General features: G+C 39.1%; 1 protein-coding gene across 2 annotated transcripts in view; it reads left to right on the top strand.

Moving 5' to 3' along the window:
- Window positions 1–17,207, top strand: part of nonC (serine/threonine-protein kinase Smg1) — a 455,954-nt gene that overhangs the window by 292,499 nt on the left and 146,248 nt on the right. For both annotated transcript variants that reach the window (XM_071692708.1, XM_071692701.1), the window contains exons 28-32: window positions 921–1,168; window positions 4,492–4,663; window positions 8,877–9,108; window positions 12,964–13,134; window positions 15,392–15,538. In XM_071692708.1, coding sequence (XP_071548809.1) covers window positions 921–1,168; window positions 4,492–4,663; window positions 8,877–9,108; window positions 12,964–13,134; window positions 15,392–15,538 — 970 coding nt within the window. The remainder of the gene's footprint in view (window positions 1–920; window positions 1,169–4,491; window positions 4,664–8,876; window positions 9,109–12,963; window positions 13,135–15,391; window positions 15,539–17,207) is intronic.

The raw sequence follows: 17,207 nt of genomic DNA on the forward strand, positions 1-17,207 counted from the left end.
TGCAAAAATGGGTAAGTTTGAAGAAATAGTGGTTCCAACAATGTTATATGGTTGCGAGGCATGAGCTATAGATAGGGATATGCGGAGAAGGGTGGAATGTGTTGGAAATGAGATGATTGAGGACAATATGTGAGATGGTTTGATCGAGTAAGTAATGAAAGGGTAAGAGAGATGTGTGGTAATAAAAAGAGTGTGGTTAAAAGAGCAGAAGAGGGTGTATTGAAATGGTTTGGTCACATGGAGAGAATGAGTGAGGAAAGATTGACAGTGAGGATATGTGTGTCAGAGGTGGAAGGAATGAGAAGAAGTGGGAGACCAGATTGGAGGTGGAAGGATTGAGTGAAAAAGATTTTGAGTGATCAGGGTCTAAACATACAGGAGGGTGAAAGGCGTGCAAGGGATAGAATGAATTGGAACAATGTGGTATACCGTGGTCGACGTGCTGTCAGTGGATTGAACCAGGGCATGTGAAGCGTCTGGGGTAAACCATGGAAAGTTTTGTGTGGCGTGGATGTGAAAAGGGAGATGTGGTTTCGGTGCATTACACATGACAGCTAGAGACTGTGTGTGAATGAATGTGTCCTTTGTTGTCCTTTCCTAGCGCTACCTTGCGCACACGGGGGGGGGCTGCCATTTTATGTGTGGCGGGGTGGCGACGGGAATGGATGAAGGCAGACAGTATGAATATGTACATGTGTATATATGTATATATCTGTGTATGTATATGTATGCATACATTGAAATGTATAGGTATGTATATGTGCATGTATGGGCGTGTATGTATATACATGTGTATGTGGGTGGGTTGGGCCATTCTTTTGTCTGTTTCTTGTGCTACCTCGCTAACGCAAGAGACAGCGACGAAGTTTAATGAAAACAATTAATAATGTTTTTACATGTAATTTGCCTTTTTCTTTCAGCAAAGGCCTTGTTGCTCAGGGATGTGCTGTACTTGCTGGAACTGTTGTTGGTCTTAACCCCAGTTTGGCTACTTTAGCAGCAACTGATACCACCCTTCTCACACTACCCCCAAATGAAGCTGGTCATCTGTGTGCACGTTCAATTATCACTCTTAATAAGTGGTGGTCACTGGATGAAAGACGACTTCTTATGTTGTGTGGAGATTCATCATCCCATATTCCACCTTGGATGGATAAACTCCTTACAGGTACGTTGTTTTGTTATACATTTAAGAACCTCTTCCAAGGTGGATAAATTTACAGCTTCCATCTTTTTCTATGAATTATCTCCGTTACTGTCTTTCTTGCTTTCCAAAACTAGAACTTCTCTGTTAGCTTTTTGTGTTCTTCAGATACAGTGACCAAACCTGAGAAGCATTTTATAGTTTTGGCCTTATGCATGATATAGATAGCTCACTAAGTATTTCCTTATCTATATACTTGTGAGCTATCTACCTATTTCTCTATATCTCTAATGCTTGTTCCCTCCTGGAACTCCCATGAAGGGGGTGGCCACAACAAGAATGTCTCCACTTATTCCTGTCCTTACATGCCTCCCGTGCATACACCATTCCACATGTTTTTCCACCAGTTTTGTCCCTCCAGTACTCTTCCACCCTTTTTTCCCCATTGGAAAGCTATTCCAATATTTGCTGGCAGGCAGTTTGTCTTCTTAACGATTCTTCTATTACAGGAATCTGGTGACAGGATGATATACACTCCAAAGTCCTTTTCACCCACAGAATTTTGAAGCTTATTTTTCCTCTAGATGATAATCATTGAGACCATCTTTTGCTTTAACCCATCCACATTACTTTACATTTGCTTGGGTTGAATTTCATCAGCCAAGTTTCAGACCAACTCTGGAGATTTGACAAGGATTTCTGCACACACTGTAAATACAGTTATTAACACACTATCTGTCTAAGGAGCTTTGTAAACCTCCTCACTTTCACTGGATTTCTTTCTTTCTTATCCATGTAGATTCATTATTTCCAGCATTGGCATGATGGTGCCAGGAACTAAAGAATGAATGGTCTCATTTGCTCACATCCACTTTTTAACTGTCACATATAATGCATCAAAACTGGAGCCTTCATCCACAATCAGACCCCACAGACCTTTACTGTGATTTCCCCCAACTGCTTTCCATGCTGTTCAGCCCACTGACAGCAAGTTGTCCCCTGTAAACCACATTGCTCCAGTTCACTGTGGTCCTTGCATGTCCTTCACTTTTCTGCATGTTCAAGCCCCAAGCACTCAAAATCTTATTCACTACATCAGTCCACCCCCAGTTCAGACTCCCTCTTCTTTTCCCCTCCATTTTTGACACATATATCCTCTATCCACCTCCAGTTCAATCTCCCCTTCTTTTCCCCTCCATTTTTGACTCATATATCCTCTTTGCCAACCTCTCCTCACTTTTTCTCTTCGTATGTCCACACAGTTTCAGAACACCCTCTTCAACTGTCGCGACCATACTCTTATTATTACCATACCTCTTCCTATCCCTGTCATTATTTACTCAATCAACTCTCTTACCATGGTATTTATTTCAGTATTTTGTAGGATATATCCCTCTTCCTTGACTGGTAGTAAAGGTATATCCGGGTGTTCAGTTGTAAATCCACTTTTAAACTTTGTATTCATTTCCTCACATATGCCCTCAATTGTATTAATAACTTTTCCTCTTGAGCTTCTCAGTGTTTATACTTTGGTCCTTTATGTCTGTCCCATATAAACCTGTGAAATGGATTTTAGTGTTCTTTTGACTTGTACTGTTTTTATGCCTCACTTGCTCTTCACTTTAAGTCCAGATTTTATAATATCTTGTGCTCTTTATCTTTCAGTTGCAAACTGAATTATATGTTTCTTGTATCTTTTCCATAATGTGTGTATGTGCTCTCACTTTTTCCCATTACATAAAGCATTACTTTGATTATCTATCTACCCATCTCTCACCATACATTCCTATTGGCATATATCTTTCTACATTTTCATTATAGATTTCACAAATTTTTATTTACCATTTGCTCTTTACCTATGCTATGAAATTCAGCCTCCCAGTCTGTCTCCTTGAAATATGTGATGATGGTTTCATAATTTCTTATATATATTTGCTACAATTTTGGAGTCGGCTGTTAGTCTGTAGGTACTACATTTTTATGAAATTTCACATCAAGTGCTAGGTGATCATTTTTTCCATGTTAAGGTTCCCATATAATTTTGCCTGTCTCAAGAGTACTGTGCATGGAGTGAATCCTCTTTAGAATTTATACCCACACCTCTAACCCTAGTGCCTTTTGTGTGTGTTGGGGTAGAAATGTCTTCTGCATACATTTTCAGACTTAAATCTTCGCTTATTTTCACCCAGTTGCTGATCAAAAGAATCCCTGTCTATGTCCTTATATATGGTATCTTAGAATCATATGGCTACTCTTGCTGATTCTTGGAGAATTGAGATTGTTCTTTCATTATTTTCATCGGAAAGATGAGTTGGTTTTTTTATCTTTGTGTTAGACTGTACACCATTAGGGTTATCAAACAGATTTCATCAATTAATTATCATGCCTAAAATATCCGGGCTAAAACGTCTCCTGTTACCATTACATGCTAGAATCATAAGGTGTCCCTCACCAGTAGGGTTAAATCTCCCCTTTCTCTGCCCTTTGCATATTTCGCTGGGAAAACTGTATGCTTTGAGATCCGTGCTGTTTTTGATGTCAGTAGAACCTGTGATATATAGCCTAAGCTCATCCACATGAGCCTTAGATTCAAGTTATGCTTCATTCCTTACCAGTCTACCAGCATTTGTAGATAGAATCTTTAGCATGGACCTTCTTTTGCTGATTCCTCTGAAGCCCACCTCTTTAAGTTCCAGTGATTAGCATTAATCTTGTGGATGGTATGAGCACAGAAAATTACAGGGGACAGTATTTTTGGGGGGACAGAAGGTTCAAAGACTCTAGCATTTCTAAGTAGTTATATATCTTTTGGCTTCTTGTTTCAAGAAATTGATCTCATGGCTAATTGGCTTTATGCTTTGAGTTCACTCTCTTCCACATTAGATAAGAGTTAGTGAAGATGGCCTTTTTTCAGGACTACATCTAACTAGACCATCTAATATGGCTTGTATGGAGAAACAGTTACTGTGTTGGAGTGGTTTAGGCTGGATTTTCTTTTTTTTGTGCGTGTGTGTGGTGAGGGACCATCTGCTAAAGCTATAGGAATTTTTTTTTTCCTTTTTTTGTGTATGGTGAGGGATCATCTGCTAAAGCTGTAGGAAAAATTGCATGTAGCCATTGAACCAAATTTCATTGCACACAAAATAATATTCTCTTCTCTCTTTGATCTGAACCAAGTATCACCTGAAGATGGTTCTTCTCTTTTCCACATTTAACATTCCAAAACTTAGTAAAATCCTCAAAAGCTTTAGGCATAGTGGCAATTTGTTATAAGCTTTGTATAGACTGTCTTGCTTGAGGCAAAACTCAATATTTTGAATTACATATATTTTTTCTTGTACTGTTAGTTTATAAGGAGATGAAAGAATTTGCCCCAGAAGAAATACAACCCCTGGCAGAAGTGAGACACTCTACGCTGCCACCACTGGAGAGCAAGATGGGTAACATCCTCACTCTAGCAGCCACACAGTGTCCTACTTTACCCAAAGTTTGGTTTCACATTGCCTCATGGTGTTTTAGGTAAGAAGAATGGGAACTTAGCCTTATTCAATATTGTCATTGCTTCTGCAGTATGTTTGCATTGTAAATTTTAACTTCTGTCCTTTATCATGGTTTTATGGTATATTGCCTTTGATTAGCCATGAAAGCTGTTCTGTTGAAGAAGTGAAGAAATTATCTCTCTTAACCTCTAAATATTTTCATTTCCTATTTGCCTGTTTCTTATCCTGTGATTTGAAGATAAGTGGAGTTTAAGAATGTCTCAGTTTATAAAGAAGGATCCAAACAATGAGATTTCCTCAAAGGCTCCTTTATCTGTTCCTGATGCCACTTTGCTGGGAAAGAAAATGGCAGGAGATTAGAATCATTCTTTTCATAGTTTCGTACTTGTTCGCTGTTTCCCTGTTTTAGCAAGGTAGTGCCAGGAACAGATTACACAATATCCTTGTTGCTTACATCATATATCCAATTGTCATGACTCATGCACAGAAACCTGAACCCACCATTTTGCTGCTAAGCCACACAGACCAATATGTGGTTTTCCCTTATGACTCCAAATACCCTAGTTCAATCCACTGACAGCACATCAGCTGCCATGTGTTATACCACATGGCTTCAATTCACCATAATACCATGCATTTCCATATATATTATATGACCAGAAGAACCCTTTCATGGGTTTTCTGGATCTTTGAGTCCACACTGCATGCAGGAACTTTGAAATTATTAGACTTTTTTGGAGAGAGAACATCCTTGACAAGCATGTACTTCTCTCCATCTGTTGACAGACAAAGCCTTACTGAAGGTGACTTCCCACTTGCAGTGTAACCATTGACACTGACTGGCACTAGATTTGGGAAAGAAAAAGTCATTCAGGATCCTTTACATATGATTAATCTGCTCCACTTTATGCTATACCTCACCAACATGTCTTTTATCCCCAAAAGCAAATATAACAGAGCTGCAAACCACACTAAGTAGTGCATTCAGAACAATCAGTGGCTGCCTAGCAACGACAGAAACTTTACTCAACATAGGCAGAACTAGTTGTTATTAATGAGGCTCAAAAGGAAGAAAATGCAACTGTGTTCCTCATAAACTTTAAAAAAGAGAGGATGCCTTGGATGAGGATGTGCTAAAAAGAAAAAGAGAGGATGGATGAGGATGTGCTCACTCAGAAAATCATGTTAGAGTGTTAGGTTTTAGGAAAACAAGGCAAGACAAGTATCCATCTTCTAAGTACCTGCTCATGTTTGATTCAGTGGAAATGAACTGGTCAGTTGGTGGATGTACAAAGAATTAGGTAGATTTTTATATATACCTAACCTTAGGACAATTAAAGATAATCAAAAGGAACTTTCAAGAGAAGGAGCTATTGGCAAGAGGGATGTGAAAGACAACAGTAGTAGTATAAAATTGTATGATGATATACACAGAGGTGTATTATTGAGGCTAGACTAATGCTAGGGTACAAGAGTGGATAGGAATATGAGGCTCATTTTGAAGATGTTGCTGATTAATGTAAGATGTGTCTTTCTTAGGAAAATGTAGATCTAATCATTATGCTCCAGACTGTAGTGTAATGTCTTATTTTTGAATGAGATGATATGATCAATATAAATTTTGGAGGTAATGTATATGGAACATTGTGAACTAATTTCTATGAGTCTGTAGCTAGGTACAACTGGTAATATTGTAGCCCAGGTACCACAGTGTATTATAGATGGGTCCCTTTTCTCTTGATAATAATTTTTGAATACTAGACAGCAGTAGAGGAAACAAGTTAATTGAGCAAGTTGAATTTTGTTTTGGCTAAATAGAGTGGAGTGAGATAAATCTCATTTATAGCAAATCAAAGTGGAATGAAGTTTTCAACAACAGTAATGCAAAAGTTAACACTTTCCTGTTTATCATAAAAAAGGTTTAAAAACTAAAGGCAAGTGTTTTGCATATATTATTAGAGTAAGCATCATGGTTGAAGACAAAGAAACACTACAGAAAGACTTATTTGTAGTTTATTGATGAGCAGAAGAGAACCGGGTAGAGTTTAATGAAAATATGTTTTAGCATATTACTCATGAAACAGTTTGCATTATATTAGCATCTCCTTGCAAAGGCCTACATTGAAAGTGATGAAATTTCAAATATCTGAGAGTTGTCATGAATGAGAAACATTAATTGAGAGAGCATATTGGTGGTATAGTACTCTCAAGCCAAATTACGAGTTGTACAATCATGAGAACTTTAACAATGAGAGACAGAAAGTGTATGATGAAAATATCTAATATTGATGTGCATAAGTAGATTTGAATGGTACTGTGCTCTTTGGTGACCATTGAAACAGATGGAAATGATAAGATAGTGTGGATTCAGGAAAACTTAACAAAAACAAAAAAAAAAGGATGAGCATCTAGAATATTAACTATCATGTGAGGTTGAAGGAATGCAAACTCTGCAGCCTAGAAAGGCAGCAAAAGATCTGTGATAGTTGATTTTTTTTTTTTTTTTTTTTTTTGCTTTGTCGCTGTCTCCCGCGTTTGCGAGGTAGCGCAAGGAAACAGACGAAAGAAATGGCCCAACCCACCCCCATACACATGTATATACATACGTCCACACACGCAAATATACATACCTACACAGCTTTCCATGATTTACCCCAGACGCTTCACATGCCTTGATTCAATCCACTGACAGCACGTCAACCCCGGTATACCACATCGCTCCAATTCACTCTATTCCTTGCCCTCCTTTCACCCTCCTGCATGTTCAGGCCCCGATCACACAAAATCTTTTTCACTCCATCTTTCCACCTCCAATTTGGTCTCCCTCTTCTCCTCGTTCCCTCCACCTCCGACACATATATCCTCTTGGTCAATATTTCCTCACTCATTCTCTCCATGTGCCCAAACCATTTCAAAACACCCTCTTCTGCTCTCTCAACCACGCTCTTTTTATTTCCACACATCTCTCTTACCCTTACGTTACTTACTCGATCAAACCACCTCACACCACACATTGTCCTCAAACATCTCATTTCCAGCACATCCATCCTCCTGCGCACAACTCTATCCATAGCCCACGCCTCGCAACCATACAACATTGTTGGAACCACTATTCCTTCAAACATACCCATTTTTGCTTTCCGAGATAATGTTCTCGACTTCCACACATTTTTCAAGGCTCCCAGAATTTTCGCCCCCTCCCCCACCCTATGATCCACTTCCGCTTCCATGGTTCCATCCGCTGCCAGATCCACTCCCAGATATCTAAAACACTTCACTTCCTCCAGTTTTTCTCCATTCAAAAAATCAAGGGCATCAAGAACTGGATCCGAAAGCTTATCATCAAGGGAAAACAGATCTGTTAAGTATGCAGTTATATTTGGGAATATTCCAAGAAAATGTAAAGCAAAATCCTGAAAGTTAAGCAAAACAGTTGAGGAGATTGTTCAGTGTAATACCTGGAAAAAAGAAACATATGTACATGGAACAACTACACAAAATTTTGAAGATAACTAGATACATATGGTTGAGGTCATTCTCTAATGAGTTTTGATTGTTGGCATAGAGAAATAATTTTATTTATCTAGCAAGATGTGCAATAAGCTCTGTACAGTAGCCCTGCTTTTTTGGCTAAATTTTATCATTGGTACTTGTAGATACTCGTATCTCTCTCCAGCAAAGACCTGGCCTCAGTGATGAGTTCTGTCTATAAACAAATTTTTTCTTAAATAGATTGATTGAAGTTACATAAAAAGATCTTGAGAAGCAAAGTAGCTTGGCAAAATATAGATTGATTATTTCCTGTATTTAGAGATTGTTTGGTGCATTATTGAACATGAAAGAATTGAAAGTTGTTTCTTCGTCAGAGAATAGAGTTGTGTGAATTTAGAGCTGCAGGGGCTGGAGGGCCACTGTTTTCATACTCCCCAGTTTATTATTTCTGCTTGGTTTGAGTAAAATCTGAAAGTTTGTGAATTCCAGAGCCATGGAAGTAAGATAACATTGTTACAGTTGTGCATTGATAGTGAAGCTTAGATTTAGAACTCATTGCTGTCTGCTCATTACAGCCAGTAGTTCTGTGGTTTGTGTAATCATTTACTTTGTAACTGATATTCCAAAGGTTAGCTACATTCTGTATTTGACAAATCAAAGATAATTAGATGTAATGTAATATTTCAGGAATTTCATTATGTGGTAAGAGGAAAATATTCTCATGTATTCTCATTTGCCAGATGGGGTAGGAAAATCCTTGAGCACAGTAGCACCAGTGACTCTCAGCTGTCTGAGGCTGACCGTACCCATATAGAAGAAATTCTTGAGCCGGTTCTTGGGTTAGATTCAGATGACTTGCAATCTAAGGTAGAGGAGGTGTCTTCAGTGTTAGGAAGCTGGAGACCAGGACAAGACACAGAAGAGGAAGAGGAAGAAGACCTCCGGCTTGAAGAAGTACAAGGAGCCCATCAGGTTAGTCGAGATTTTGAGTTACTCTTCATAGGGATATTAAGTGCAAGGATTATTAGTCACTGAATTACATTGTGACTCCCAGTAATTAGTGCCATGCCTCAGGCTTATAAGACCAGTATATTGTATGCCAGTGCCATACCCCAAGTAGTTTAGTAATGACTGGATAGATAACACTAGAAATGTATTCTCACTAAGCTAGACTAGTTAGAAAGCTGCTTTTACAGTGTGAAGCATCTAGATTCCCTGAAGGATTACCATGCTTTTGGCACAGAATAATGTCATAGGCTAAGCTAGGAAGGAGTAACCAGTCACACTAAATGTAGAAATTCAGTTTTCCATATTTAAGAATATGTAATGTATAGTGTGCAATTGATGATGTGAATGTGTAATATCTGGTCATGTGTTACATAGAGAGAAACTCAAATCAGAAAGTATAGTTGATCATTTCTACAGAGCCATGAGAAATATGACTAGATACTTTAACGATTTATATTAGAAGTATGCTTCTGTTTTTCTCTCAATAAGTGTGTTTATGATAGAGAAGATAAGATTGGACAAATAAAATTATTGTGGTATTGTGTCAGTGAATATCTGTATAAAAGAACCCATGTAGAATAGGAGCCCAGCAAATAGTGAAGGCATTGTGAACTTCATGAAAATACAAGCATCAGTTTTGGTTTACCTCTAGAGTATGTCTAAAGAGAGATTTTTAACTGTAGAGCCATGGCAGTTTTTTCATTCTTTTTGTAAGAGAAATTGGCCATTGTCCATTCTTACTCTTACATGATTCAGTTGATTTACAGAGTTGTGACATTGCTATTTGATCTAGTTACAATTTCCTCTTAATTGATACTTATAATGGCAATAAGATATGAGATGAAGCTAAAGTTATTTTGATTTTCATGGAGGTATTGATGTCATTCGTTACATGATTTTTTTGTATGTGTGTTTGGATATGGTAATCAGAAATGAAAAAAAAAATATGTTTGCCATGCATCATTGTTATTTTGGTTTTTATATATCAAGGTGCAACACGTCACCCTGAACACAGCTACATAGGGCATTGCTTTCAAGCATATGCACTGTCATCTGCAGTCCATGTAGTTGTATCACAGTTTCCAGCAAAACTTTTGTAGCTTCTGGAAGAGTTGCCCAGCACATGTCCCTTCTATATTTCTTGTTTTTTCCACTTCTTCTTAATTGGAGATGGAACCTTGGGAGTATCAATCATCATTTAGGCCCAGCATTAGCCAGCATGGTATGAAGCCCTCTTGATTTGTTGGATGAGTGCATCCTTTGTCAGGGGAAGCAGTCCACTTTTAAAGGAAGACCAGTTTGTGATGCACACATCACCGCTAGAATGGACATACAGCAAAATCAGAAAGCACACCAGGGGCTAGCTAGTCCTCATTTTATTCTTGTGCAGCGCTCTAAGCTCAGAAAACTGGTGTGACATTGTTATATGCTTTCCATGTGTTTCAAGTAGTCTTCTTACCTACACATCTAAAAAATTACACTAATGCAGCCAGTGAATGCATTGAACATTGGCAAAGCAACAATCTCATCAGCCTCATTGCCCTGGCCATTGTATGAACTGCTTAGAAACAAATCTTCCACCCAGTTGAATGGTAAACCACATCTCAGAAATGTTGAAGGACAAGGCTCTTCTCACCTCCAGAATGACCATATCTTTGTTACCAGTCAGTCTGATATGCCAATGTGTTATAGCATCTTTTGCATGTAGCATAATTTTCATATTGGCCTACTTGTGATTGATTGGAGCAATTGCTCACATATCTTAGGGTTTCACACTCAGTACAATAATGTATGTTGATGACCTGTTTGATGGTCTCTGTTGCTGCTATTCAAATTGCTTGGAATGAGAATAGCACCACTTTGTCATCAGTTAAATGAAATTTACTCCAGTTTTTATTAACTAAACTGTTTGGCTCCATATGTTTCCAAACTCCCTTTTCCCTTTTACTCCTCCCACACATTTACCTTTCTTGCTGGAAGCAGTTAAGAATTAGTTTAAGGCAGGAACACTCGGGTTGCATTATTTTGGCAGGGCCAGGTCACAGCATATTAAGAATGTCAATCCCTTTAGGAGTAATGGCACTGTATTACTCAGGGACCAGATCTTCCAAGCACGTACCAGTTAAGTTTTCTTTCTAGTTCATAGTTTGCCATTTTATGATGATGTGCATGCATGCTTTTGATATTCAAGAACCCATACAGGTCACTCTCTTATCTATGATGCAGTATTGATTTCTGAGAAAAGCAAAGTCACTCTGCAACATAGACAGCTGCTCCTGTCTTCTTAATTTCTTTTGGAGAGGAGGCTAACTAAAGAGGGGAAGTTCTTTGTGATTCTGACTGCTTAGAAGCCTTGTATGTTTTGAGTTAGAGACCCACAGTCACATAAGGAGGTTGGAGGGATATTTTTATTTATTTTCCACATGCTAGCTCTCCCATTCTCTTGCAAGGTGGGCAATGCTCACCTGACATAATTATTTACAGATCACTTTCTTATCAAGATCAAAATCACATTCAACATCCATTGTATATTTAATCACCATCATTAGTGCCTCAGAGGCTTTCATTAATTTACTGGGTCGAGCATACACAGCTGCATGCAGTGTTGTGGAAAGCAGCAAGTAAACATGCTTGGGAAGGACAGGGTCATATCTTCTTTCTCTGTTTTGTGGATAACAGACATAGCAGGGTTTTACCTAGATGCTAATTATACTTGTAGTTGCCGGTGACATAACGTATTTCTGCATACCAAAAAAGTATGCCATTGAATTTAATTGAGGGTGAGATGTATAAGTATAATTGCAGTAGTTGTTAAACATATATAACTGTAAAATATGTTTACAAAAGATAAGGGGCTATTGAAAAAATAACTTTGGTATTATCATTCTGCATTTCTCCTAAAGTGAAACAGGCATGCGATACCCCCACCCTCACATGGAAGATGGAGATGGAGGTCATTGTGAACTTCCAATTAACATGGCCCTTTTTCAAAAGTATAATCCCTCAAAATTTGGTTGAAATTGGTCCACTGTCCTAGAAGTAGTTAGGCAGACAGTCACACAGACTTTCAGTGCTCTATGTATATAGATATTGCTTAAAAGTTATGTTTTCTATAGATGATGCTGAAATTATAGATTTTTATAAATTTCAAGAATGTGTGGAAGTCGAGAACATTATCTCGGAAAGCAAAAATGGGTATGTTTGAAGGAATAGTGGTTCCAACAATGTTGTATGGTTGCGAGGCGTGGACTATTGATAGAGTTGTGCGCAGGAGGATGGATGTGCTGGAAATGAGATGTTTGAGGACAATGTGTGGTGTGAGGTGGTTTGATCGAGTAAGTAACTTAAGGGTAAGAGAGATGTGTGGAAATAAAAAGAGCATGGTTGAGAGAGCAGAAGAGGGTGTTTTGAAATGGTTTGGTCACATGGAGAGTCTGAGTGAGGAAAGATTGACCAAGAGGATATATGTGTCGGAGGTGGAGGGAACGAGGAGAAGAGTGAGACCAAATTGGAAGTGGAAAGATGGAGTGAAAAAGATTTTGTGTGATCGGGGCCTGAACATGCAGGAGGGTGAAAGGAGGGCAAAGAATAGAGTGAATTGGAGCGATGTGGTATACCGGGGTTGACGTGCTGTCAGTGGATTGAATCAAGGCATGTGTATGGGGGTGGGTTGGGCCATTTCTTTCGTCTGTTTCCTTGCGCTACCTCGCAAACGCGGGAGACAGCGACATAGCAAAAAAAAAAAATAGATAAAAAAATAGATAAATTTCAATACATACCTAAAGTTACTGTATATTAATTTTTGGTTGTTTTTGACAGGTTGGGTCCCAGATCACATCAGCTTTACAGTCTTGGGGTCTGTCAAGTAACCTAGTCACAGATCTCAGTGCTAGTTTGGTGGAAGTTCATCGAGCAGCACAGGAACGACACTACACTGTTCTCATTGCAGCTGCTAAAGCCTATTTCCGGTTTTTGAAGATCAGTCTTGGGGTATGATGATAATGAGTTATGTACCATATTTTGGAGCTCATAAGACACATTGGTATATAAGACATGCCCATATTCTAAAGGAATGTTTTTCAAGAACTGTTTTAGTATATTCCACCATACTTGTATTTGCTGTTTACAGTTACCACTACTGTGGGATTAGAAAACATTTTTGCACTGAATTATTATACTCTCAAGGAAAAAACGTTATATGATTAACTCTCCATCGAAATGTGACTATTGTACTCTTCCCCTACATGCAGTGTCTGCAAAAAGCCTTGTCCGCCCCATACATTTTTAAAGGTGATTCACGGCTAAGGGTTACTGTGGGTACCAGCATAAAATGCTTTCAGGGTGAAATATTCATTCATTTTGGTTTTGAGATTAGTGTTCTAGCAGTGTGAGCACCAGTGTGCCTTAGGCTATTTCTAGGGAATGATGTTCTTTCTTTATTCTTCTGGCTGTCAGTTATTTTTTAAATTTCTCTTCTAGAGGCTTTATTTCTTCCACTTCTGCTTCAAGATGGTTGGTTCTTACCTTCCTAAGGAGGAGAGAGCCTGAATTCTTGCCAGGATGCAAGAAAATGTGGATACACATGAGAGTTCCAGGTAAAATGGGCACTTGGAATGCCTTATCAAGTGGCTGCTTCCTGCAACACCTCATCATTGTCTCGCCTCATTCATGAAATCAAGACCGTATGGACCCAAAACCTGGACCTAGAATACTTCTGGGACCTTGCCAATTCCATGTCCAGACATTGCAGATGGTAATCAGGGTCAAAGGAGAAATGACAAAGTATAAAATGTAACTGTGACATTGCCTTTAAAAATGTTTGGGGAGGTAAACAATGTTTTTTGCCAACGCTGTTGACTGTTTTTGATGACTCTCAGCTTTAAGCTGTTCTTCTTGTTTCCTCCATTCTCTAGCGATTTTATCCAAGGGTGGTTGCACAAAATATCAGGAGTGGTAGAGGATGTGTGGAGCAGGTGTTTACTTTAAAGATTGGGTGTGAGAAATATTTAGAGGAGCAGATAGATTTGTATGTGGTATTAATTGATATGAAAAAAGCATATGATAAGGTTGATAGAGATGCCTTATGGAAGGTGGTACATATATATGGTGTGGGAGGAAGGCTGTCAGAGGCAGAGAAGTTTTTTCAAGAATGTAAGACATGTGCACGAGTAGATAGGGAGGAGAGGGAATGAATCCAAGTGAAAGTGAGTCTGTGACAGGGTTGTGTGATGCTACCTTGGCTGTGCTTATCATGCTTCTAGAAATGGAGGTTGTATTTTCAAATTTCCAATGGTTTTAGTAGATTTTCTTTTACGTTTGTCTTAGCTTCATGAAAAAAAGTGTGAAGGATTGATATATCCTATATTTATGGAAGAAAAGTGTGTGAGACTTAATTTGTATATGAAGGTAATTTTGATGTGTAGTTTCAGAATGGTGGTTCAACTTTGGGATGTGACATGAATTATGACCAACTCCCATTCTGTAGATTAGAATAGAAGGTAGCTTTTATTTGAGGATATACAGTATAATTCATCAGCTTGTTTTTGACATGGTCAAACTGTTTTAAGTCAGGTAATCTTTGTTAACATTCTCACACTTCTTTCACTAACCATATGCATCACCTTGCAAGCCAGATCAGACAACCTCCTTCCATTCTACTCAAGGTCCCACTACCTCTCCACCCACATCTGACAAAAACTTGCGTAACTTTGCATTTTCAAAGATGCTTGCAACTTCCATCCTCTTACAATCATCATTTATTCTTCTCTCTTCTCACCACACACTCATATAAAGCTGCATCTTTTGTCAAAAGTAGTTCAGGGTTATTACATTTATTCAAGGCCTCATGCACCATTAGTGGAAGTTAGTTTACAGATTTAAGGTCACTAGCACCATCCTCACAGGCTGGCAAAAATAGCAGGGACACCAACTCCTTTAGCTAGATTTTGTGCTTCATGTACTGTTCTGAAAATGAAGTTAATGTGAAAGAAAGAAAGAGTGTAAGGAACCTCTTTGATCAAAATGTGTTGCTTAATTAGAATGAGCTGAGACTTTATTAGATCAGTAAGATGCACTAGTGCACTTGGATCATAAGCTAGACATAATGGAGCTTGAGGAAATATTGGAGTGGTGATAGTAGGCACATAAGTCAGTGGAGCTAAAGAAGACTTTAATTGAAAACCATATATATTAAGATGAGAAAATGATAAAGCGGAATTGTATTACATCAGTTGTCTTTATTTTTCAGCATACTGTTAGCCATGCAGATCAGTGTACTGTGGCAACTTTGCGTCTACTGCGGCTGATGGTTAAGCATGCTTCAGAGCTCAGAGAAGTACTGGAAAAGGGTCTAGCTGAAACACCTACACGACCATGGAAGACTATCATTCCTCAGGTAATGGTCATGTGAGAAACTGCAGAAGCTGGTGACTGAGTTTGGTAAAGTGTGTGGAAGAAGAAAGTTAAGAGTAAATGTGAATAAGAGCAAGGTTATTAGGTACAGTAGGGTTGAGGGTCAAGTCAATTGGGAGGTGAGTTTGAATGGAGAAAAACTGGAGGAAGTGAAGTGTTTTAGATATCTGGGAGTGGATCTGGCAGCGGATGGAACCATGGAAGCGGAAGTGGATCATAGGGTGGGGGAGGGGGCGAAAATTCTGGGGGCCTTGAAGAATGTGTGGAAGTCGAGAACATTATCTCGGAAAGCAAAAATGGGTATGTTTGAAGGAATAGTGGTTCCAACAATGTTTTATGGTTGCGAGGCGTGGGCTATGGATAGAGTTGTGCGCAGGAGGATGGATGTGCTGGAAATGAGATGTTTGAGGACAATGTGTGGTGTGAGGTGGTTTGATCGAGTGAGTAACGTAAGGATAAGAGAGATGTGTGGAAATAAAAAGAGCGTGGTTGAGAGAGCAGAAGAGGGTGTTTTGAAGTGGTTTGGGCTCATGGAGAGAATGAGTGAGGAAAAATTGACCAAGAGGATATATGTGTCGGAGGTGGAGGGAACGAGGAGAAGAGGGAGACCAAATTGGAGGTGGAAAGATGGAGTGAAAAAGATTTTGTGTGATCGGGGCCTGAACATGCAGGAGGGTGAAAGGAGGGCAAGGAATAGAGTGAACTGGAGCGATGTGGTATACCGGGGTTGACGTGCTGTCAGTGGATTGAATCAAGGCATGTGAAGCGTCTGGGGTAAACCATGGAAAGCTGTGTAGGTATGTATATTTGTGTGTGTGGACGTATGTATATACATGTGTATGGGGGGGGTTGGGCCATTTCTTTCGTCTGTTTCCTTGCGCTACCTCGCAAACGCAGGAGACAGCGACAAAGTATAATAAGAAAAAATATACTATTATTTTGAATTTTTGAATTTGTGATATTTAGAATAGTATGTAATTGAATGATTAATCAGTTTTTGTAACTGTACAAAGTCAGTAGTTTGATTGTGTGCTCGAGTATTGATTTTTGTTTTTTTTTCTATTGGAACCATGGAAGCGGAAGTGGATCATAGGGTGGGGGAGGGGGCGAAAATCCTGGGAGCCTTGAAGAATGTGTGGAAGTCGAGAACATTATCTCGGAAAGCAAAAATGGGTATGTTTGAAGGAATAGTGGTTCCAACAATGTTGTATGGTTGCGAGGCGTGGGCTATGGATAGAGTTGTGCGCAGGAGGATGGATGTGCTGGAAATGAGATGTTTGAGGACAATGTGTGGTGTGAGGTGGTTTGATCGAGTAAGTAATGTAAGGGTAAGAGAAATGTGTGGAAATAAAAAGAGCATGGTTGAGAGAGCAGAAGAGGGTGTTTTGAAATGGTTTGGGCACATGGAGAGAATGAGTGAGGAAAGATTGACCAAGAGGATATATGTGTCGGAGGTGGAGGGAACGAGGAGAAGTGGGAGACCAAACTGGAGGTGGAAAGATGGAGTGAAAAAGATTTTGTGTGATCGAGGCCTGAACATGCAGGAGGGTGAAAGGCGGGCAAGGAATAGAGTGAATTGGATGGATGTGGTATACCGGGGTTGACGTGCTGTCAGTGGATTGAATGAGGGCATGTGAAGCGTCTGGGGTAAA

Source organism: Panulirus ornatus, chromosome 4, assembly GCF_036320965.1.
Source record: "Panulirus ornatus isolate Po-2019 chromosome 4, ASM3632096v1, whole genome shotgun sequence".
In the NCBI taxonomy this organism is placed as follows: domain Eukaryota; kingdom Metazoa; phylum Arthropoda; class Malacostraca; order Decapoda; family Palinuridae; genus Panulirus; species Panulirus ornatus.